The following is a 23,603-nucleotide window of genomic DNA, read 5'->3' on the forward strand; positions in this document are numbered from 1 at the left end:
TTTTTTTGGAGGGATCCTTCCAGGGGCCGTAGGCCAGTGTTGGGCAGGGTCAGAGGCCCAGGGAAATGGAGCAACAACTCTTTATCTTGGTACTGTGGGCTCCATTCTGGCTGTACAAAAGGCCAGAGGTTTCCATGGCCCCAACACTTCTCAAGTCAATTTCATCATGTCCCATAAGTAAGTAGTCCTCTGCCTATCTTAGGACCGCTCGACACAGTCACAAGATGCAGCACACACACAAACCCCATTTGAATGGCAATGCCTATTGGCTGGATTTTATTGGGGGGGGGTCCTGAAGGGACCTCGGCCCTTAGGAGTTGCCTCCTATGGGTGTGGGGAATCGTTGACTCTCCAGATGGTGCTGAACAACCACTCTCCTCAGCACCAGCAAGCATGGTCAATGGCCAGGGATGATGGGAGTTGTAGTTCAGCAATGTCTCTGCACCTGGTCTGTTTGGGGAGAGTTCCTGTGGCGTTCCCTTGCTCCTTTCTGCATGGTGCCAGTTTTTCATTCTCCTCCTTCTTTCGACTAAACCTCAGTTCAATTAATTTGCTTTTTGTTTTCCCTCTGTTTGCCAAGATAGCTCTTATATCTCCATTTTCTCTCGTCTTCCTCTTTATTCTGTTATTGGCAGCTGGAGGTACATCCCACAGCCCCAATGTTCCTCTTGCCATTCTTCCCATCCTCCAAAATCATGTTTCTACTCCTATATGGCTCCATTCTTCTCTGGCAGGCTGTTAAACTGTCACTGGTCTGTTAATAAATCCTTTCATCTCCATAAATGATCTCCCATAGCACTCAGAGGAAGTGGGATAACACTTTCCTTTTTTTTTTTTTTGTATACGCCCCGTGATTCTAGTCCAAAGTGGTAATAGTTCTTTTTCAATATCTTATTTTTCTTCCTCTCCCGGTGAATCACATTTGATCTCTTATCTCCTTTCAATATTTCTTCAGCAGCAGCCATTAATCACCCCCCGTCTGTATTTCCAATTTTCTTTCCAAGTTTGAATATTGGCTCTGATTGTCTTCCTTCTTCTCTGCCAATCATTAATTATTATGGTTAATTGTAATATTCATTCCAGTTTGGCTTCTGTTTAAATTTTTTTAATGCTTTGGCAGTTTTCTTGATTCTTTGAGTCCCTTTTTTCCTGTCCACCCCTCCCTGAATTATTTCAGGCCCTTGCTGCCATCCGAGGACCAGGGTTAGTTGGAGGAAGATGCCCCTTGACAGGATTGCAGAGCCAGCCTGCTCCCAGGAACTGTGCCCTAAAGGTGGCCAAGAGACTGATATTGATTAATTGGAAAAGTAAAAGATACGATACCCGTTAATTGACTGTTTGGCATCACTCGCAACCTCTGAATGGACTGCTACAGGGCACACACTTAGATAAATATGATAATATCCGGAAGGATTTTATACAAATACACTAGGCCATTAACCTTCACATAAGTATCAAGATAACAAAACTGTACCAATTTCTAGAAGAACGTGTGGGAATGTTGCATAGTGCATTTTTGCGAATTTTTTTTTTAAATATGTGTCTTTGTTGTTCTTTCCCCCTCCCCTTTACTTTTCTTTTTCTCTGTATTTCTTTTAATGGAAATCACTTCAATAAAATATAAGTAAATAAAACAAACGATGATGATAATAATAATAATAAAAAAGCTGGGTCTTGCTCCAGGGAGTGACTGATTCCCGTTTCCCCTAAGGATGCCTCTCATTAGCATGAACAGGGGGAAGGGCCAAAAGAGAGAGAAAGGAAGAGAGAGAGAGAGAGAGAGAGAGAGAGAGAGAGAGAGAGAGAGACACTCTGGCTCCCTTGGAGTTTGGAAAAAGATTTCCTTCACAATGACATCCCCAGGTCTTTGGCTCCTGGGCTTCGCGTTGGGCTTCCCCTTCAGCTCTGGGGCAGGTAAGGTGTTGCCAGCAGGCGAGGAGGCCCCGCGGGGACAGACGCGCACTCACGCGCTTCCCCGCCTGCTGCCCAACTTTCGCCTGCACCAGCTGCAGCCCTTCCCACAGGCGCGGAGGGAACTCGCCTCGCAGAAAAGTCGTGCAGCTTTTCTGAGCAAAGTGATTATTATTATTATTATCATTATTATTATTATTATTAGCCAAAGTTGATGAGCTATTCTTACTATTATGATCCACAGTTATTTAGCTTTATTATTATTATTATTATTGGCCAAAGTTGATGAGCTATTATTATTACTAATATTATTATCCACAGTTATTGAGCTTTATTATTATTATTATTATTATTACAGGCCAAAGTTGATGAGCTATTATTATTATGATGATCCACAGTTAGCTTTATTATTATTATTAATGGCCAAAGTGGTTGAGCTTTTATTATTCTTATTTCCCCCCAAAATTATTGAGCTTTATTATTGCAGTATTATTATCACCAATGCTTTTTTCTATTAAAACAAATGTTTAGGGGTACTCTCATTTTGACTCAAGAAAATACCATTTTGTAGTTCAAATCGGGAAAAATAAATACAGTAAATGGACAAAAGTACAGCGATTCACAAAATATTTAGGGGTATGCGTACCCCTGCGTCCCCTCAGAAAAAAAGGACTGATTATTATTGCCCAAAGTTGTGTTATTTAAATTATTATTATTGCTCATAGTTGTTGAGCTAATAATAATAATAATAATAATAATAATAATAATAATATTCTTGCCCAAGGTTGTTGAGATTTATTATTGTTATTCTTATTGGCCAAAGTTGTTGAGCTGTTATTATTATTATTAGCCCAAAGTTGTTGAGCTTTTATTATTCTTATTCTTATTATTGCCCAAAGTTGTTGAGTTTTATTATTACAGTGGTACCTCGGGTTACATACGCTTCAGGTTACAGACTCCGCTAACCCAGAAATATTACCTCAGGTTAAGAACTTTGCTTCAGGATGAGAACAGAAATTGTGCTCCGGCGGTGCGGCGGCAGCAGGAGGCCCCATTAGCTAAAGTGGTGCTTCAGGTTAAGAACAGTTTCAGGTTAAGTACGGACCTCCGGAACGAATTAAGTACGTAACCAGAGGTACCACTGTATTATTATTATTATTATTATTATTATTATTATTATTATTATTAGCCAAAGTTGTTGAGAATGACGTTTTTGAGATATGTTCATGGAAAATCAGCAAAAATGCCAACACAGGTTGCTGTATGTCCAGATTTTCACGGACATACCCCCAATTTCCAGCCAGACGCTACTGCCGACTGCAGTATTCCGGCTGCTTCCAGAAGATTCCGGACTTGTGGCAACCCTCAACCCCCCCCCCGAGCCTTGGGAAGGAACCTTTGCACCTGAGGGAGAAAAACCTGTGCACCAGCATCTGGCCTGTTTGGGATGTTAATTCTGTGTGTGTGTATATATGTGTGTATATGTGTGTGTGTGTGTGTATATATATATATATATATGCTTTCGTAGATTTTCACGGGTACAGGAATGCAGGTTTTGGTGTCTTCGGGTGTCTTCCCGTGTAAGAGTCGGGGTGTCTGTGCGACGTTTCGACGAGGTCTCACTCGTCATCTTCAGGCTGGTGCTTTCGGCTTCTTGTTACTGGAACAGAGCAGAATCTGGTGTTTGAGTTCCTATAGATACTGTTGAGGGGTGTGGTGTATAGCCTCCAACGTTCTGGGCAGAGAGGAAGTTCCTAGATTAGTGTGCCTTTTCTTCTTTTGTTCCTTAATTACTTGAGGGATATCTTGAGTGATTTCATGAGTGATATTCTGAATACCACTGGGTGGGTCATTAAGTGTAGATTAGTTGCTAAAGCTTTTGTGTCTTGACCTCTTGAGCTTGTGAAGAGTTTTTCTGAGAAGATGGCTGTGCTGCATTTAGTTGTGCTCTGGCTAGGCTTCGTGTATAGGGGCGAGCTGTGGTTTTGTGCCTTGTGCCCGCCAGATCTGTGTAGGGATTGCAGGGGGGTGCAGCATCCGGAGGTGCCACTATAGTTTGGCTACTGGATGGAGTCTGTAATATGTCTGTGGAGAGGGTCTGGGTTTGGGTCTGGTGTGGTTGATTGGTGACGGCGTTCTGTGTGCCTCTGGTTCTGGTGTCGGTTTTTGTGGGGAGGGCTAATTTCCAGATGTCTGGCAGGCGGGACGTGTCGTCACGCTTGTTCATGTTGTGAGGGTGTTTCTCTATCTCGATGGCTTCCATGATTATTCTCTTGTGGTGATGTTCCATGTTAAAGAGCAATTTGGAATCTGCAAAATTAATTTCGTGTCCTGTTTCTTTCAGATGGGACTCGAACCCACAAACCCACAAACAATCCTGCCGGGGTGAGGGGTGGGAAAGCTCATTCTTCATGGAACCGGCATAAAACCAGGTCTGGGAAGTTGCCCGTTTTCTATCGCCAGCCTGTGGCAGTAACAAAATACAACTGAGAGCTCACCATCGTTAGTTTTTTTTTTAGCTTCCATTAGTAAAAAGGTCAAACCTCCCTAATAAACTTTCCTCCTATTCAGCTGCTAAGAAATAGGCCACCTGCTATTATAATTGAGCATTTTTATAAAAAAACACAGTTGCTTCTCTACGTGGGAAGGTTGAGTTAAATTACTTGTATGAAGTATTTTGAATTCAAGGTTGTCAGAGAGTTAACTTGACTGTGGATAAACCAGTTTCAAAGCTTGAACTGCGTTGTTATTTGCAAGCTGAAAGGGGAATACTTAAAAGTTGGTTTTGGGACTGAGAATCCCAGAACTGAAGGTGAGGTGTTAAGCGTTCCTTCTCGGAAATCGATCCAAGCAATGAATGGGGCTTCTGAATAAACACAGTTAGGATCAGATTGTAATTCGTAAACAAACGGCAGATGGGACATTATAGTTCGGTTTTTAGGGTTCTCAGACAACTGCCTTTGCATCTTGGGGATCTAAATCTTAGGCAGAAGAATTATTCATCAATATGCAGAGCTGGTGACAGGGCTTAAGCAGAGCAGACGACATTGTCAACAGAGCTTCCTGTGGATGGGAAAATCAAATAGCCATGTTTGTCAGGGACTTTATAAACAATCGGACCAGGATGCAATGTGAACCCTGCTCCCCGGATGCTCCCTGGACATTCAGCATTCTTTTTTAGAGAGGAGTTTGTTTATAAATCGTGCTTTTAATTTGTAACGAAAACAGGGGGGGAAAATAATTCTAGGTTTCCATGCTTCCGCTTGTCCACAGCTGGGTTTTCTTTTTTTAAAGCACACAACGCAATACATTGTTCTGCAGCGCTGAGGCCTGAACTGGAAAGATGCTCGGCTAGCCTAACAGTTTCACCACAGTAGCAATTTAAAGTTATATGGAGGCTCTAAACAGGCTCCCCAGTCTTGTGCTCCACTGTTGTCCAACTCCAGGGCCCTTGAGCATTGGTACTGCTGCCTGCGGGTGATGGGAGTTGTTGATCTGGAGACCCCAGATTAGAGAAGATTGCTCTAGGCGGGAGAAAATAGACAAATGCCATTGAGTTTCTTCAGTGGCGTTCATGGATAGGGTAGTGTTTTAGGAACTAGAAGCTGGCACAAAATCAAATGTGGCTGCTGAGACCTGAGGACAGCTGCCCTGATGTAGCAGCCTGCCACTCCAGTTCTGTTCTTCCAATGAGGTCCCTGACCAAAATACGCCATACAAGGAGAAGGAGGAGGAGAAAGGCCGGCTAAGAAGTGGCTGGTCTCCTTATGATTTGATTGTATGATTTGCATTTATTATTATTTATTGAATTTATATACCGCCCTATACCTGGAGGTTTACCAGGATCCTTCAGAGGTAGCAGGACCATTTCAGCGGTGTACAGTGGTACCTCTGGTTACGTACTTAATTCGTTCCGGAGGTCTGTTCTTAACCTGAAACTGTTCTTAACCTGAAGCTCCACTTTAGCTAATGGGGCCTCCCGCTGCTGCCGCGCTGCAATTTCTGTTCTCATCCTGAAGCAAAGTTCTTAACCCGAGGTACTATTTCTGGGTTAGCGGAGTCTGTAACCTGAAGCGTCTGTAACCCGAGGTACCACTGTACAAACGTACTGCATGTAAAATGCTTAAAGGCAAATGCAAAGGAGCAGGGTAATCCCACAAACATCCATGAATCCCCCTTAACATCCCATTGGTCACCAACTTTGACTTCCACTAGGAAACTTAAATAAACACAGTTGTGCTCTTCTCCCATAGTACGTTAAGGCCTTGCCATAGAAGGGAAGAGTGATTGCTGCACCCATGGAACTTGGATCATTGCTCGAGTTGCATTTTAACCCCTCCCTCCCTTCCTCTCTCTCAAATGCAGGGCCCCTGCCATATGCTGGAAAGTCTATCCAGCCGTTCAGCAAAGACATGTATGGGTCCATTGGCTCCACACCAAGCCAGAGTAAGTCTCCACTAGGAGGCGGCATCACTGAGGACCAGACACTGCCTCCAGAAGACCTGGGGAAAGGGAAAGCCGAACAGGCGCACCTGCTGTCCCGGGACAAGAAGAAAAAGGTCAAATATTCAGTAGAGAACCACACAGGTTTAAGGAAGGAGCCCATTCAGGATGCCAAGGGCTTCCCTTCCGAGAGCCGCCAGGAGAGCATTCTCCCCGCCATTAACTTCAGTCAAACAAACCGAATGCACACGGATAGGCTGCAACTGAAAGCAGCCAACAGCATCTCTGCCTACTTCCGGCCCCCTGCCTATTCCCATCGCCAGGGTAGATTGCTGGCAGAAGCTCACCCTTTCAAGAACGCAGGGCCAAGCCCCGGGCAACGTTCTGGAAGTTTGGATCACCTCCATCAGCCGGGCAAGATCAATCCCTATGACAAGCCCAGCCGTTCGCTCGGAAATGGCACCGATCCCTCCTGGCTCACAAACCGACAGGCATCAAGCTTGCCGTATCACCACAGTGTCTCAAAGAACGGTAAGGAAGCAGGGCTTTGCTGCTCACCTTAAGTCCATTTACAGCTTTAGGCGGCAATCCTAAACCCGCCCGCACTAGCTTGGGAGTGCCACTGATTTTACTGGCGCCTACTTCCAAATAAGGGACGCGGGTGGCAATGTGGGTTAAACCACAGAGCCTAGGACTTGCCGATCAGAAGGTCGGTAGTTCAAATCCCCATGACGGGGTGAGCTTCCGTTGCTCGGCCCCTGCTCCTGCCAACCTAGCACTTAGAAAGCACGTCAAAGTGCAAGTAGATCAATAGGTACTGCTCTGGCGGGAAGGTAAACGGCTTTTCCGTGTGCTGCCCTGGTTCGCCAGAAGCGGCTTAGTCATGCTGGCCACATGACCTGGAAGCTGTACGCCGGCTCCCTTGGCCAATAAAGCGAGATGAGCGCCGCAACCCCAGAGTCGGCCATGACTGGACCTAATGGTCAGGGGTCCCGTTACCTTTTTTACTTCCAAATAAGCATATGTACGATCAGGTTTTTAAGCTCAGAAGGTTGTGAGCCTTAATCAGACCTCCCATGTAAAACAGCTCATTCATTTTCAGTTTATTCTATTGGATAATAGCGGCTCCGTTTTCCCTAGCATTTAAATACCATGCACAATATATCCCACTGCAAGTAGTATGCATCATGGTAGCATCCGCCACTCCCAGTAGCAAATGCTGTAGTAAACGCTGATCAAATTAATGCTTTAAAATAGCCAGAGTAGTAAGTATACAAGCTGCTCGCTTCCTGCTTTTCATTTCAAAATAGCTGCGTGAACCCAGTACAGATCCAATCGTTCCCCACATACTTATGCATTTGTCAGCTTAAGGCCCATTTATTTTTGCAGGCCTTCGGAGCATAGCAGGAGCTGTCTATTTGTCTAGGACTCAGCTATCCAGCTGCAAGTAAAACATTTTAAGTGTGCCTTAAGTGCAATATACAATGTGACACTAGATGGCAATTTCTGTGCACTCTGGTTTCTGTCATGGTGTCCCATTGTGCTAGAAGCAGTTTAGTCATGCTGGCCACATGACCTGGAAAGCTGTCTGGACAGATGCCTTCTCCCTCGGCCTGAAGAGCGAGATGAGTGCCACAACCCCAGAGTCGCCTTTGAGTGGACTTAAGCATCCAGGGGTCCTTTACCTTTTACCTTTATATGATTGCACAGGTAAACCATCAGGAAAACAAAACAGAGAATCTATATATGCAGGTGTGCTTCTTTGCTGTTAGCTTTCTGCCAGACAATGCAAGGCTTGAACACAGCCAACTAAGCTAATGGCTTCGAAAGGTCTGAGAAAGAATGAAATTGGCAAGGCTGACAATGGAGCAAATGAATGAAAAAAAACAACAGCTAGTTGTTAAATACATGATGACACGGGATTTGCTTCTTGACAAAGGTGTCTTGGCAGGCAACAAGCTTTACAATTACAACAGACAATTGAAAATTCATCTTGTTTTCTAAAACATATATTACCAGGAGAAATGAACTCTGGCTTGAATCCTGATGTTTTTTCTGTTAATGGAACAGAGCTCATGGTACATAATACATTTCTACCCTCTACAGCCCCCTGCACTGTTTGTATATCTGGTCCCAGGGACCGGGCAACTATTGAGATTGGAGCAAGATGTTCCACAAAGTTCTGTAGGTGGTGGAAATCGCTTCCCTCCTGTGCGAATGGAGGAACAACTTACGTTTATGTGAAATTCAATGGATAATTAAGAAGTCGAAAACAAACTTCATTGGGGAAAGGAGGGAAACCAACCAGAATCATGCTGCAATTGTTTAGTTCATATGCAAGTTAAACATATGGATTTGGCAATTAATATGGGCTCAAGGTTTAGGAACAAAGTCTATGCTTGGTTTCAGCCTTTTGATAAGTGTTCTGTTAGGCATTTGAAAGTATTGTAAGGGTACAGTATTATATATATATTCCAATTTTTTTATTAGTTTTCACAGTATTATAAACAAACAAACACACAAAACAAACAAACATAAATCATAGCCTTATTGAAAATTACAGTTATTAACTTTCTTAAGTGACTTCCTCGCTTCCCCTTGGTTGAATTTCATTGCATGTCCTTTTAACGTTTTCCAAATCCCAATTTTTATGAAATTTAACTTAAACATTAACATCCTTAGATGGAATTAAACATATTAATTCATCACTTAACATAAATAAAATCCTAAGCCCATTAAGTATCTGCAAGCTGTTTTCAGTTAATTTAACTTAGCAAATTTAACTAAATAATCATTAAATTTATTCCACTCTTCCTGATACTCCTCCTCCTGGTCACGGACTCTTCCTGTTAGGTCGGCTAGCTTTGAAAAATCCATCATCTTCATCTGCCATTCTTCTATTGTTGGTAATTCTTGGGTTTTCCACTTTTTACCTAACAAAATACGAGCAGCAGTTGTGGCATACAAAAATAATTTAACATCTTTCTTGGGCAATTCCAAACCTGTTATTCCAAGAAGAAAGGCATCTGGTTTCTTTATAAATGTATATTTCAACATTTTTTTCAATTCGTTATAAATCTTTTCCTGGAAGTCTTTCACCTTGGGACAGGTCCACCACATATAATAAAAGGTTCCTTCCTTTTCTTTACATTTCCAACATATATTGTCACAGTTATGATATATCTTTGCTAATTTTACAGGAGTCAGATACCATCTATACATTATTTTCATTATATTTTCCTTTAACAAAGTACATGCGGTGAACTTGACCCCTTTCTTCCACAATCTTTCCCAATCCTCAAACATTATATTATATCCTACATCTCTTGCCCAATCTATCATCACAGATTTAACTTGTTCATCTTTTGTATGCCACTCCAACAATAACTTGTACATTTTAGATAAATTTTTACCTTTAGTATCCAACAACTCCATCTCCAACTTAAATTTTTCAAAAGCAAAACCATTTTTCTTATCCAATTTATACAATTCATTCAGTGATAAAGGGCACAGTATTATAAGCACTGAATAGCCACGGCCCCTGCTCTGGAAAAGCTGAAGCTGAACAAATTACTGCAGTGATTTCTTAATATGTTTTTAAAGCCGGAAAAGCAGCTGAAAATCTTAGTACAGGTACTACTTCTGGGTTAGCAGAGTCTGCAACCTGAAGTGTTTGTAACCTAAAGCGTTTGTAACCCAAGGTACCATTGTTTCACTTTGAAAATGCTCACATACCCCTTAATTTTCTGTGTGTAGTTTGTTTGTAGTCTGTGAAATGACTCAACTGTAGCTATTTAAACACATTCAAAGTTCTGAAGGGATTGTGGAATCATAGAATTGTAGAGCTGTAATGGACCCCAGATATCATCTAGTCCAACGGATTCTCTTCCTCACCTTCCCAGCCCTCCCTCCATCCCTACAGAATTTCTTACTCACACCCACAGGGGATCTTATCTTTTGCTCCCCTGGGGAAAGCCACTGCAGCCTCTCCAGATTCTCCAACTCCCCTCTCCCTGTAAATGAGCCTTCTTTGGCTTCATGGGGAAAGGGGAAGGACGAAGCTCGCAGCTGCCACTCACTTTTTCATCTTTCTCTCCGGGTAAAGACCAGACATGCTGGGAGCCTCAATTATGCTCCTCTGCTGGCTTCAGCCTGGGTAGAAACCCTGGCTAGAAACCTTTAAAGTTCGCTTTTCAACTCAAGTTTCTCTGCTGTGTGAGATCTGTTGCGTTTGGGTCTTCTGAATGCATCTGCACACAAGAGAGATTTTTTTTTGTTCCAATATTTTTTTTTGAGAGAGAAAAAAATCCAATTAGTGCATCAGGTCAGCATTCTGATATCACAACAGGAGGTACTGGAAGCTTGGTGGCTGCTAGAACACCCTAGGAAAACGAGTGTCTTTAGAGCCATTAACAAACTGGTCTGTTCCACTGCTTAGTCGCTCGGGTAAGACAGGCTTCCCTTCCTTCCTGCTACGGAACTGCTCAACGTTAACTTTCTGTATATCCATGGGACTCTTGTTCTTGCTCTAGATGCTGACAATACAGAGGTGTGCCTGACAGACTGCAGGAGGGAACATGAAGAGGTGGAGGCGTTCTGCAGCAGCGAATTCGGTAAGATCACCCAGCCCCAACTAAATCAGTCATACTTTGGTTACATACAAGTCTTGGGACAATTTCAGCAACTGTTTTCTAGTACTCCCAAAAAAGTTTTCTTTCCACCCAAGAGAGTTGTTGTCCCTCTTTCCATTGTCAGGGCTAGCACAAGCCTCCAACTTACTTGGCCACGGCAAATGTTAACGTTCTAGTTTTATCATTGCCATTGATAACATTATTGTCAACCCCCAAAAGGCAGAGTAGAAATATAGAAACACATGGAAATACATTTCAAAGTACTCAGTAGTAGTTTTTTTCTCTGTGCATGTTCTTACAAAGTGCTCCTTGACATGCTTTTACTTTTGACCACCTAAGATACCACGGGAACCCTGGGGTTTCCGTGAAATGCCCCCAGGGGGTCAGGGGCCCCATCTCTTTGCCTTCCCCAACTAATTTTTTTGTCATTTTTGCATGGAAATATCACAAATATTATGGTCTGGTTTTTAGCATACCTAAAATCCTTTGCTTGTTAGGGGCTACCCCACAATTTTGCAACGTTAGTGCTGCTTGGATCTTTATCCAGCGTGGGTACTGTAAAATGGCTTCGTTTCTTCAGCAGATGGGAAGGTCACATCGAGACAGAAATCTGTTGTATTTGTGGTTTGCAGGGGGTGCAATTTATCAGGCTGTATTTTTGAATACCCACATATTCAAAATACTTCCCCCCCCCCCAGGTCGGCCTCATATTTTACTATGAATAATGTATTCAGTTGTTGAATTAAACTCACCAATTGTAAATTTTTACTATTTTTATTAGTTATAACTTTGACATTTTAATTAGTTTTTGTGCTGTTTTTTATTGTCGTGAGCACTGTGCAGCGAACTTATATTGAAAAATAGTTTATAGAGTGTTACAAGCAGCTTCAAGCAATTGAAAAATTAGTACCGGCTAGCTATCAATTACATGCTCCTCTCTTTTTTTAAAAGTGGTGAATGGGATTGTTCATGATGTCATCATGGTTCATAAAGGAACGAGTTTGGTGACACTCTTGGTGAGCAGCAATGGACTGTACAAGATAAATCGCCTGTACTTCACCCCTGATGGCTTCTTCTTACGAGTTCATATGATGGTTGTGGATACCTTGAACTGCAGTAAACCCTGTCCGGACTTTAAACTTGGTAATGTACCACAGCCTTTTCTCTTCTAACTCAGCCCAAGTTAGCAGGGCCAGGCAAGGAGAGAGAAAAGAATAAAATGCAGACACAATGTGTTAATTTTTGCTAAAGAAACTTCCCTAGTTCTTTTACAACAGTGTTTTCTGAACTTGGATCTCTAGCTGTTTTCAGACTACAATTCCCATCACCCCTGACCATCATGCCTGTTAGCTAGGGATGATGGGAGTTGTAGTCCCAAAACAGTTGGAGACCCAAGTTTGGAAACCTTGCCAGAAAGACAGGAAGCTGCCTTATACTAACTCTCCAGGGTTTCAGACATATTTCTCTCCTTGATCTACCTGGAAATAGATACCTGCCACCTTCTGCATGCAGTGCAGATGTTCTTGCACCAAGCTACTTAACATTCCCGCCACAACATTCAAAAGCCACTCAAGTTGTGTATACAGTATTTTAGATTTTAATTACACCAATAGGTGGTTGTTGTTGTTGTTTTAAAAAAGCGTAAGGTTTCTATTTCCCCAAAGCTTCTTGAGTTAATCAAACTGAGCTTGTTGCATATGGGATTAGGTAATGAACGACAAATGTTCCTTGCAGTTATGGTCCCCTGGCCTCAGCTAATGCCATTTTGGCAAGTTAAACACAAGTGCTATTAATATGGGGTCCCTCAGCTCAGGCTTTAAACAGGAAGATGGAATACTGCTGAAGACTTGGTTGGCTATGCCAACCTCTCAGGCATTAATTAGCCTTATAATCAAGTTAACTGTGAAATGCAGAACCTCAAAATGTGCCCTGCACCACATTCACTGCCGAACATCCAGAAGGCACCCATGATGCTTGCTGTTTTGCAGGAAGCAGATACATAACGATGGGTCAGATCTACCACAGGAGAAGACAGCTGCCGGCAGTTCTTCAAGAGCATGTCAGAGGGCACCTGAGGCCAGGAGACGGGCTGCTTTGGAGGGGCAACAGCTACATGAAAAGGTTCAACAGAAGGCGGCATCAGAAAGTTCAACAGGCAGCTCACACCAAATGTGGGTGAGGATGGACAGCTCCTCTGGGACTGAAGCAGGTTTGCAGCTGTTATTAGAAGCAGCTACGGCTTTTCCAGCTTCTCTGGAAAAAGGCTCCAGGTCCTGCCTAAATGGTGGGAGGTTTTTTTGTTTCTTTTGCTGTGGCACCCTAATGACTAACCAAGTTATTGAGACATGACCTTTCATTGGCTTCGGTAATCTACCAGCCAACACAAAATCCACAACAAACCTGTTTGCATCTCAAGATTGAGCTGCGATTCTGGAATTTACTACTGTTCATGGCCAACGCATGCTCCCTTTCCTGTTTATAATGTACTTTCACAGCAGTATTTCTACCTGTCTCTAACCATAGTCCTGCAGTGGATTACATATTTCATCAAAACTGATTATTTTCATCTCCTGGGCAAGTTTCTACAGGTGCAAATCAACATGACAAGCTGAAAATGATGAAACGTGATAATATAGGCACACTTGCTTCTTACCAGGCATCTTCCAGGTTGTGGTCCTGAATAATTTCATTCTCAATTCTTAAAATTAAATCAAGTTTAGGCATCTAGCTATTCCAATTACCGTAGCTCGCCTGTTATGTACTTTGCTTGATCAAAACTACGGTTTGTTATTATCCAAACTCTGCAATAAACAGCATAGGAAATGCAAGCAGTCTACAAAAACCGCTCGAACGGAAAACCAAATGATAGCCGAAGTTGCCAGCAATATGCATGCTTCCATGAGAAACCAACAGTTTTTGGCATTAATATTGGGGAGTTCACGTTTTAAAATATGATACATTCTTTGGCACGATCAGAAATGCATGTGATTAAAAATAAACAACGTGTAGAATTTTAGCGACAAGTAAACCTGCTTATGGAATTGGGCTTTCCCAGTTCCACATCCCCACTATAGTACTTTGGAGAGTGGGTTTTTAGCACAAGCCATGCCATTATTTACCTTCCTTTTTGCTTGTTAACAGAAGTAATTTATGGTGGGAGTTTCTGCTGACCTGAGAGTACACAAAGCTTATGCAGTCATATTCATCCTCAAGTTCAAATTTAATAGCCACGAACTAAAGCAGAACATTGGGTGAATGTTGCAGCTCTCAGGCCAGAAGGTAAGTGTCTTCTGTTAATAAATATTTTCCCCCTGGCAATTGTACAAAGAAATTAGGCACATATAAATCATAAGCAAAAATGCAAAGTTAACTGCTTTTGGGGCAGTTTCATGACTGATCTCACAAAGGCAACTGCCTTATGTAGAAAACAATGCATTCAAACATTTCGAGGAAACATTGAGAGTTGATAACTGAATGTTTGGAGAAAACTAGACCTATGTTCTCTACAACAGCAATGTCTCCAAGATGTAGTTACTATTAAGAGAAAGCAATATTGTTATCAGAATGGTCCAATTTAGTAACAGGGCATATGTATGCAATGGAAAAAAATGCAGCTCAAATGCAGCTCTTCGGCTCAAGTTTCAGAAGGAAAAAAAACTTTGCTTGATGAGAGATGGAAAGGGAATGGAAGGCTTCATAAGCACTCTCTGCCATTGTAGGGTTTTTGTTTTGTTTTTTAAAAAGCTCTGACTGGAATTACCTAGGAGAGCTGCAACCTTATACCAGCAAAACAATTAAGAAATGTCTCCTCGTTAGATCTGTCATGATTTCATAACAGGTTAATGCATTTTATTAATGGAAGGAAAGGAGTTGGTTCAGATTGTGTGGGGAAATGGCACACTTACAATCAAGATGTCAGAATTGAATTTTTTCCAAGACATCTTGAATGAAGGCATTTTATTTTGTCAAAAGGAGACTTCCTGGCAGCAGCCCAGACCAGTGGGAGGACAGGGGGCAGCCTGCATACAACTATTCCCTACATTTATTCCATTAGACTATTTTCTATAATTAACTCAAATCTAAATGCCTACGATGCCAGTCTTCCATTACCAGCGGAAAGGATAGGACCAGTGTAGTTTTAAAACTTTCTTCCTAGAAAAGACGAATACCTATTTTGATTATATCAGTATGAGGTAGCTATTAATGTACCTGTATTAAACTAATTATAAAAACGATGTTCAGAGACCCTCTTAATTGCTTTGCAGAGCTTGCTGCTTTGGAGAGCTTAGTTCTACTTCCATGGCATTTTATTCTTGTGTGTGTGAGAGAGGTCTTTTCTAAAGCCTCATGACTTCATGACAGAGGTGAGATTTGAACTGGGAATTTCCTGTAATGCAAGCGCTGGGTACAATCCTATACACTAGAATCATAGAGTTGGAAGAGACCACAAGGGCCATCGAGTCCAACCCCCTGCCAAGCAGGAAACACTTAGTAAATCCTCTAGGACAGACTTCTGAGTAAACGTGTTTAAGATGTGTCTATCTTTTCCTAACATTCAAACACTCTGATAAGGATTAGTGCTACATATACTGAAGTTTGATGAAAGCAGACTTGGAGGTGAAGAGAGTAACATTAAAATGCATCAATAGCTGGTGAACTCAACCCCTTGCTTTATCTGAAATGTTTGGCTTTTGTGTGTGTTTATTTTCTTCGGAAATGCAACTCAACAGATTCCTTGTTTACAGTGTAAACTTGTAAAAGCATCTGAAACTCCAAACATACTTCTCACCAGCAGTTTTGAAAATGCTGTTTTGCATGATGTGGTAAGAACAGGTAAACTCCCCTCATTTCTGCCTCTCGATTCCCGTTATGAGTTGGAAAACGAAAGGAGTGACATCTCTGTCCATATCTGCCTATGTAAATTTCTTTGGAGAGTAGTATCCCCCCTTTAACAGTATTAGCTAATTTCCTACGTAGTCAGACTAATATGTCTAACGGTACACGTCATAAAAAACTATGGTGAAATATAGTTGCTTCTCTTCCTTGCTTTCAGCGTATTATCACAAGATAAATACTTGAAAACACTGGCTGCATTTCAGCTTAGGTTTGTTCTCTTTCTGTGAAAAAGACGACTCTGGTTGTACTTACACTTACCTTTTTCCTCCCAGCAGTATCTAGATTGGATTCTTGTCCCCACAGTAACTAGTTCACTTTGGGTGTGTTTACACAGTATGTTCTTCCAAGATGTAACCACTTCTACCTGCTTTGGGACTGTGCACTAAGAAAAGGAGCTAGCATACTATCCACGACAAAGTAGTTATTAACAAATGTCATTAACAAAACTCTGGAAAATGTTCCTGCGGATTTACATGCCAATTACTAAGAAGATAATTACTTCAAAGTAAAATAAAATTTAGAAGTGCTGTTGATGTGAAATCAAAAGTAAGTCGTACTCCACTAAATGTAACAGAACAATGGCTGGCTTTGGATGTAATGCTAAACCGTGATTTAGCACTAAATGGACAAGCCTAGCCTCCTCCTGGGCTCTCCTGCTATGCAGCTAAGGTTTTAAATTAAACAAGGCTTCATGTGTTGTCCAAACCGAGGATCATGGTTTAACACTAATTATGCTTACCTTCAAAACTAAGAACTGCATACCGTGGGTTACGAAGTGGGCCTGTTTAACCATAAAGGTAAAGGGACCCCTGACCATTAGGTCCAGTCATGGCTCTGGGGTTGCGGCGCTCATCTCGCTTTACTGGTCGAGGGAGCCGGCATACAGCTTCCGGGTCATGTGGCCAGCATGACTAAGCCGCTTTTGGCGAACCAGAGCAGTGCACGGAAACGCTGTTTGCCTTCCCGCCGGAGCGCTACCTATTTATCTACTTGCACTTTGACGTGCTTTCAAACTGCTAGGTTGGCAGGAGCAGGGCCCGACATAGTTTGTGTTAAATCATGACCCTCAGGTTAACTGTGATCCAGAGTTAACTATAAGCAGAAGCAAAAGCTTCCAAACTTCTGCTCTCAGCCATGTGGAAGGGTATGTGGTAGCCCAGGAGGCTAGGCTTATTCCCAAAGTTCTAAAACATGATTTAGTGTTATGTCTGAATGCAGTCAACCTTTGAGATTGGTAAAATAAAATGGTTGACTATGCAACTTAAAACATGTATTTTTGTTTAAAAAAATGTTTAAGAGACCAGTTGCATATGGTCATTGCTTACAGTGATCATTCATTAAAGTCCACTAAATGTTGTGTTTTGCCACAGTGGTAGAAATGTTCTGCAGCTGTTCAAAGCCAAACCATTCCAACTTGAGACTCCATAAATAGGCCCTAACCCGTCACAAAACAATTCACCTAATGAGAAGCTTTTGAACTCCATTTAGACATGGAACACCAAATCCTTCAATTTGACTGAGGAGCTGCGATTAAAAAGGGACCTCAGCTGGCTCATTTTACATAATACCCATGTTAAAGAGATATGTCTCAGTAAGTGAACATACATTCTGGAGTTTTAATAATGCACTGAGATGTTCGGAAACAAATCAAATATTCTGCACATTGTTTCATTAAAAAAAACTGAGTAAAGTATAATTTTCTTTATTCCTTTTACAGAAGTGGTATTTAAAATGTACACACATTACACTGGCTCATAAATAAAACTTTTTTCAAAAAAACCCCAAAAAACTAAAAATTACCATAGTAGTTACAGCTAAGAATTGTCTTCATATATTACAAAGCAGTAGGAAAAATGATGAGGCTTGGTAAAAAGTGTATGAAAGTAGCATTTTCCTCATTTCATAATTATTTATATGAAAAATTCCCCCAAGAATTACCGCACAGTATGGCAATGCCAAGTGCTACATATGTTATTTTAAACAACTGATGTTTCATTAGGAATTCCACCAAATCTGATGTCCAACAACATTCCTTTATTTGTCTAAGATGAAATGCCCTATTATGTACAAAAAAGTTATTCTTCAGTTTGTCACAATTTGTTAAAAACAGTGCTCTATTGCCTACGGGTAAGAAAGTTCATTTCTCAACATGTTTTTTTCTTCAGTGTCAGCCATATGTACGAATAATACAGAAATATTGTGAAGAGACAATATCTGTAGGATTAAGGATGAAAATTCTCCTGTTTTTATAAACATAATGCATACAATATGTAGCATATTTTTTTTTGTAAAAAGTCCTAAGACAACATAGCCTAAAACACAAATACTCTTTTTTCCTATCTTCTAAGAAGCATAAATGGATGCTCTTTTCACAATGAACAATTAACTTCCTTTTGATTTCACATTGGTTAAAATGACAGCATCTATATACAAAAGCGAAGGCTTTCGTAGAGAAAATTAACCCCAAAGTATTTGTACACCTGAGCCTGTACTTAGTAAGAAAATTGTGGTTGATCGCAATGTCTAAGAAAGTAACAGAAAAGGTTCTTGCATAGCAGGGTGAAGTTAAACCCAAGGAAAGCTTATCCACAATCAGATAAATTCCAGATCACAGAAGGGCAAAATTGTGAATTAGTGCAAAATCTAGTTAACACAGGTGTAGAGCTACCAAAACCAACTGCTGCTGGTTTATAATATACATATTTAAACTGTCATCAACAGCAGGTGTGATTGGTTGGGAAAGCAATTTTTAAAAAATCTGCAAAGCCTCTCTTTCTGTTGGCTTTCATCTTTTTACACACCTTTCCTAGTAAAGAAGCCACAAAAATGAAACACAGTTTTGAGACCGTTATTTATCCTGACATGATCATTTGCTCCATGTTATCTCACTTAGCAATGGACAATGACAACTCTTACACAACTCCTTCATCATCAAGGCAAAAGTTGTGGCACCACAGTAGAATTTTATTACATTTGATTAAACATAAGGAAAACCACGCTGAGGGGTTAGTCCACCTTCCTACTTTTCCCTTCCATACTATCTCAGGATTGTTACAGTTCAGAACAAACCTCCGAAACCTCACGAACAGGTTAGCGAACATTCAAAAGACACCTACATCTGTGGAGAGAACAATGATCTCCATTTATTTTGTTTCATATACATCCATATTTTGAATTTTTAATACAAAAAGGAGAAGGGGGAAAAAAATTAAAATCTGACAAATGTTTACAAACAAGATACCTTCGAATAGATTTTACTCGTATCAGTCCGGTGCGGAGTAAATGACAAATTGTACTGTTATATTCAAGGCAACAAAGTCTGTAGTACATGACCACTTAGCCCAACTTTTATGCAAGCTTAATTGTTTTCTTCTACCATGAACGATAAACTCATTGTTGATTCCCAGTTTGTTTGTGCACATGTGTACATAGCAGCTCCTTTCATAGAAAGAAAAGACATTTAGAGGTCATCTTGTACTTTTAGCTACAGGAGCCATGGAAAGATACAGAATGGGTTACATTTAACCAGAGCTGGGGCGTATAAGAAAGAAAGAAAAAGCTGACAAATGAGGGCAGCAATAAAAAAGCGTCCTTTTGCAACAATAAATAAATACAGTCAAAACTTCTCTGTGTGGACTTTAAACCAGCTTCTTCACTGAAGAACAGATGTGGCATTTCTATGGGGTTAGGACTTGACCCCATTTTTACTGTATCTTGTTTTCTCTCGCTTGTTTTCCTCTCTCGTCCTTTAATAAAAACGTTTTCCTGTTTCTGTCACAATTTGATCTTGACAAGAAAACGATGCTGCTGAATTTCATTCTTTTGTCCTTTGGACAAAATCAAGCCAAGAATATAATCTGATGCGACTGATAAAAATGCAGTTTACATCAAGACTTGTCAGGACGCCCTGACTTAAAAACCTCTGGCTTTTCCAATTAAAAAATAAAAATAAAAATAAAATTCAGACAACCAGATTCTTGCTCTTTGTGTTAGGGTAACACGTGGAACCTTAAGAAGTTGTAGACTGCAGTTTGTTGTTATGAGACCTGCAGAATGCAGAAAAGGGGAACAATTAAGCACCCTTCATTTAAAGAGATCTCAGCTGTTTCAAGTGGATGCTAAGGGCCTGTCACTCAGCTGGAAATGCAGCCATGCTGCTGTTCCCGTTCATCTTTCGTAGGCAAACACCATATACACCATCTACATAACCACTTTCAGTTGTGTATAAAAGCACATGATGTTCAATGGAAATATAAAAATAATAATCCAGAAATGACACATGATACTCAGAGTGAGGTACATATTAATTATATGTGGCCAATTTACATTGCCTTGGCAGAACATGAATTTATTGGCAGAACATGAATTTAAAATATCACATTTTGGTTAGAATTCATCAAAACCTCTTTTGGGAGTTTTTTTTTATTAAAACTGATTATTACATAGCTTCCACTGCTATTACTGGACTTCATTTTGACACAGTATTCAAAGAACGGATCATTTTATTTTCTGACATAGCTGCTAGCCAACGGCAGCTTCCACATTAAAGCGCAGTTTAAAAGCGAACAGCAAGTATGGATTTGTTTTTGTTTTAAAAAAGTGATTTAATGACATGGGGTACAATGAAAAAGTAAGCCAAACATCCAGTTCTGATTCCAGTTAGAAAGGTCAGACTAAAGTTATCACAATCTGCAAAAAAAGAACATGGGTGGTGTAAATGAAGCAGCAATGAGAGTCACAGTAAGTGCTGGTAATAAAATAAAGGATGAGACAAACTAATGACAATCTGAATGAATGTCAACTCAACTGCTGCTTTCCGCTCATGTTACTATTGCCTTATTTTGGCCTTGCTGGAAAACTACCGCAAATGAAATGCAAGAGCACCTACAGATACAGTAAGCATCAGGGAGCAACGGTGCTGCGGCAGAAGTCAACCTTCTCAACCTTTGCACTACTGATCTTTAAAGCAACAGGGGAAGAGCTGGAGCAGACACAGACAACATCACTGAGAATCACCCTCATTCCCCACTAAAAGTGACTCTCATTCTCCTGGAACCAGGCACTCTCCACAAATTTCTTCACTAGAGGGAAACCAAGCGTACGATTAAGTCAACGTTGGGCCCTTAGATATCCTTGGTTTATAACCGAAGAGTTCATCAGCAGGTACTTTGTTCTGCTGTATTTGTAATGTAAAATGAAAAATCTTTAGCACTTTCGACAGGAAGCAAATCCCACCGATTCCTGAGCACACCCCCCGAGACTGATAGACCTTTGGGGGCACAATCTGCCTGGTAGCCAAAAAGGGGTTTTGCCTGCCACTCCCAATATTCAAAGGCGCTATGCAAATTTTACACCTTCCTCATTATACTGTACACCATTTCTGATTTAAACAAAACTGCTCTGCCATTTCACGAGGATTGCACAATTGGTATGACAAAACCTTAAGCTAGTCGTGCACTCGCTCTACGTTCACTGCTGAAGGCTTACTTTCACGGCAAAATGTGCGGGGAGAACCAGACATTTTAAAAGTTGAGCATATAAACTGTTAGCAATAAACATGTATGCCATGCACACTTAACAGAAAAGCGTGCTAAGGGGGAAATGGCTACTTACCTGCTTGCTTTGAATCCTTTTAGTTTCTGTACAAAGAATGATTCGAGAACCTCTGCACACTGATAAAAAGGGGAATCACTTGGATTGTAGTAACGACAGTTATCAAAAATTTTGGTCATGTCAGCCACAAACTCGGTCACCTTCTTGTAGTAACGTTTCAGTATTCTTTCTTCCATGGTGGAAAGGTCTTCAAAGTAAACAAAGGTGTTTTTTTAATTAAAACAAAAACAAAATGTCAGTAACCTATAGAATTCATCTCATACACTGAAAACAAGTAAGAAAAGCAACACTTTATAACAGTTAGTAATAGGAAGTAGAGAACAGGATGGAGAAGGGGATGGGAATGTATTATCATTAGCTACAAATATGCAGATTTTAAAGAAATCCATGAAGTCACTGTGGAGAATTTAATAAGCTCGCTGACATTCCTAATGGAGATCACTTGGTTTTTATACCCTTAATTTTCAGCTTTGGCTTTCCTCATTTTTTTATCACTCAAAGCAATTAGTGCACATAAACATGCTTAATTTGCAGCTCATCTACTCCTGCTGACTGCTCCCTATTTCAATTAATAACCTTGGTTGACTGCTTCAATTAGTTGTCACTGAAATGCACATGCAATCACACAAAGAGCAGACTGTGATGAAGGACCCAGTTCTGTAACTGCCATAGTAACAACCGAGGACGAAATGAAAGCGGCGAAAAGGAGAACGAGGGTACGCGCACACCTTCTTGTCACAAGAAAATAGTGATAAATAATAGTCAGGAAATAGAAACATTTCTCAAATTCTACGTGAACAGTATTTCCTCAACATACACTTTCTATCACAAACTATGCAGAGCTTTTTTATTATTATTAAAAACTTGCTCTAGTGGAAGTCCTTGCACAGGCTTCTGCTAGTGGGACTCGTTAGTTGAATCCTGCAGTTTGAGTAGGAAATCAGATTAAAATATGCTTATGTAGGACCAAATTTATTCCTAATTCAGAATATAGAATTAGCACATGGGCTTTAACTTATTTAAGGCACAACCTGCCAGACATTAGAGCTAGGCCAAGCAAAGATGTAGATTTATCTATGTAACTAAGACTGCTTTACTCTTTAAGTTAACGGTGCTGTCGCACAGATGTCCTGCTAGTGGTCTTTCAATAAGCTTCTGGTTGGCCACCGTGAGACCATGTTGCTAGCCTTTGGCCAGACCCAGCACGACTCTTCTTTTGTTCTTAAAGTCAGGATCTCTGTTAGAAAGACTTTAAGGCACTGGGGACAGGTTATTTGAAAGACCATGTTCTCTCACACTGTCTGTCACCTTTGCTCTTCTGCCTTCACAGGCACCACTGACTGGGACACAGAAGAGGGCCTGATTTGGTGGTGGCATCAGGGACGAGGACATCCCTTCCACTCAAAGTTTGGTTGGCTCCGTGTTTTATAGCAAATACTCCGGACATCCTCATTTTGTCAGGATTTTGGGTTATTCTAACTTTGTACCCTACACTTACAAATGGCTTTCATGTTGCACTGTTCTCTAATTCTTAGTTATGCTTTATTACAATGTCGTTGAAATTTTGTGTGTGTGTGTGTGTGTGTGTGTGTGTATATATATATATATTTGTTTTCAAACCATATGGTGAGCAACTATGGTGACCCTTGTAGTAGAAAAGTGGGATACAACTCTCTTTTTTAAAAAAATTTTAATTGGTTTTTAAACAAATACAAAAAACAATAACCATTAAACGCTTATCCAGCAGTACATCAAAGGGTGCATGTTTTATCCATACACTTGCACATTCAACACTCAAACATAATCACTTAATATAACCGCTCCACTGAGAATATTGAACGGCTGGTATAAGAAAGTCTTGATTTTGTTCATTAACATATCGTATTTTTTGCTCTATAGGACACACCGGATCATAGGAGGGGGAGAACCGGAAAAAAAAATCTCCCCCTCTCGGCTTAGCGCCCCCTCAGCGAAGCGGCAGGAGAAACGGAGCCCCTTCCATTTCTCCTCCCGCTTCGCTGAAGGGGCGCTGCGCAGAGAGGGGAAACTGTGCAGCACCTCTCCAGCGAAACGAAGCCTGGAGAGCAAGAGGGATCGGTGTGCTCCAGG

At 41.0% G+C, this 23,603-nt stretch overlaps 2 protein-coding genes across 15 annotated transcripts in view; one reads left to right on the forward strand and one right to left on the reverse strand.

The window, feature by feature from the left end:
- Window positions 1-1,759: 1,759 nt before the first annotated feature.
- Window positions 1,760-16,300, forward strand: LOC309527190 (UPF0450 protein C17orf58 homolog). 4 transcript variants are annotated; one of them, XM_082213776.1, is made up of 7 exons: window positions 1,760-1,914; window positions 6,277-6,885; window positions 10,887-10,967; window positions 11,937-12,128; window positions 12,974-13,160; window positions 15,251-15,418; window positions 15,478-16,300. In XM_082213776.1, exons 1-6 carry the CDS (start codon window positions 1,851-1,853, stop codon window positions 15,324-15,326), a joined length of 1,209 nt encoding a protein of 402 aa, XP_082069902.1. In that variant the 5' UTR covers window positions 1,760-1,850; the 3' UTR covers window positions 15,327-15,418; window positions 15,478-16,300. The 4 variants fall into 4 exon arrangements, with proteins under 4 accessions (XP_082069902.1, XP_082069904.1, XP_082069901.1 ...); XM_082213775.1 differs by lacking the exon at window positions 1,760-1,914 and having other exon boundaries at window positions 5,785-6,885; XM_082213778.1 differs by lacking the exons at window positions 15,251-15,418; window positions 15,478-16,300 and having other exon boundaries at window positions 12,974-14,720.
- A 1,267-nt stretch (window positions 16,301-17,567) lies between these two features.
- BPTF (bromodomain PHD finger transcription factor) overlaps window positions 17,568-23,603 on the reverse strand; it is a 68,170-nt gene continuing 62,134 nt past the window's right edge. For 10 of the 11 annotated variants that reach the window (XM_082212308.1, XM_082212307.1, XM_082212316.1 and 7 more), the window contains 2 exons: window positions 21,495-21,681; window positions 17,568-19,927 (listed from right to left, as the gene is read on the reverse strand). In XM_082212308.1, coding sequence (XP_082068434.1) covers window positions 19,891-19,927; window positions 21,495-21,681 — 224 coding nt within the window. In that variant the 3' untranslated portion in view covers window positions 17,568-19,890. Of the gene's footprint in view, window positions 20,571-21,494; window positions 21,682-23,603 lie in introns of all 11 variants that reach the window. The other variant, XM_082212311.1, reaches the window with a different exon arrangement.

Source organism: Podarcis vaucheri (genome assembly GCF_965113315.1).
Source record: "Podarcis vaucheri genome assembly, chromosome: 2".
Lineage (NCBI taxonomy): Eukaryota > Metazoa > Chordata > Lepidosauria > Squamata > Lacertidae > Podarcis > Podarcis vaucheri.

Excerpts from the sequence above, each read along its gene's own strand:
- LOC309527190 (XM_082213775.1), top strand. The coding sequence starts at position 6,210 with ATGGAACTTGGATCATTGCTCGAGTTGCATTTTAACCCCTCCCTCCCT. Across the intron at positions 10,968-11,936 it reads GTTCTGCAGCAGCGAATTCG|TGGTGAATGGGATTGTTCAT; the intron begins GTAAGATCACCC and ends TTTTTTTAAAAG. Across the intron at positions 13,161-15,250 it reads GCAGCTCACACCAAATGTGG|AGCTTGCTGCTTTGGAGAGC; the intron begins GTGAGGATGGAC and ends ATTGCTTTGCAG.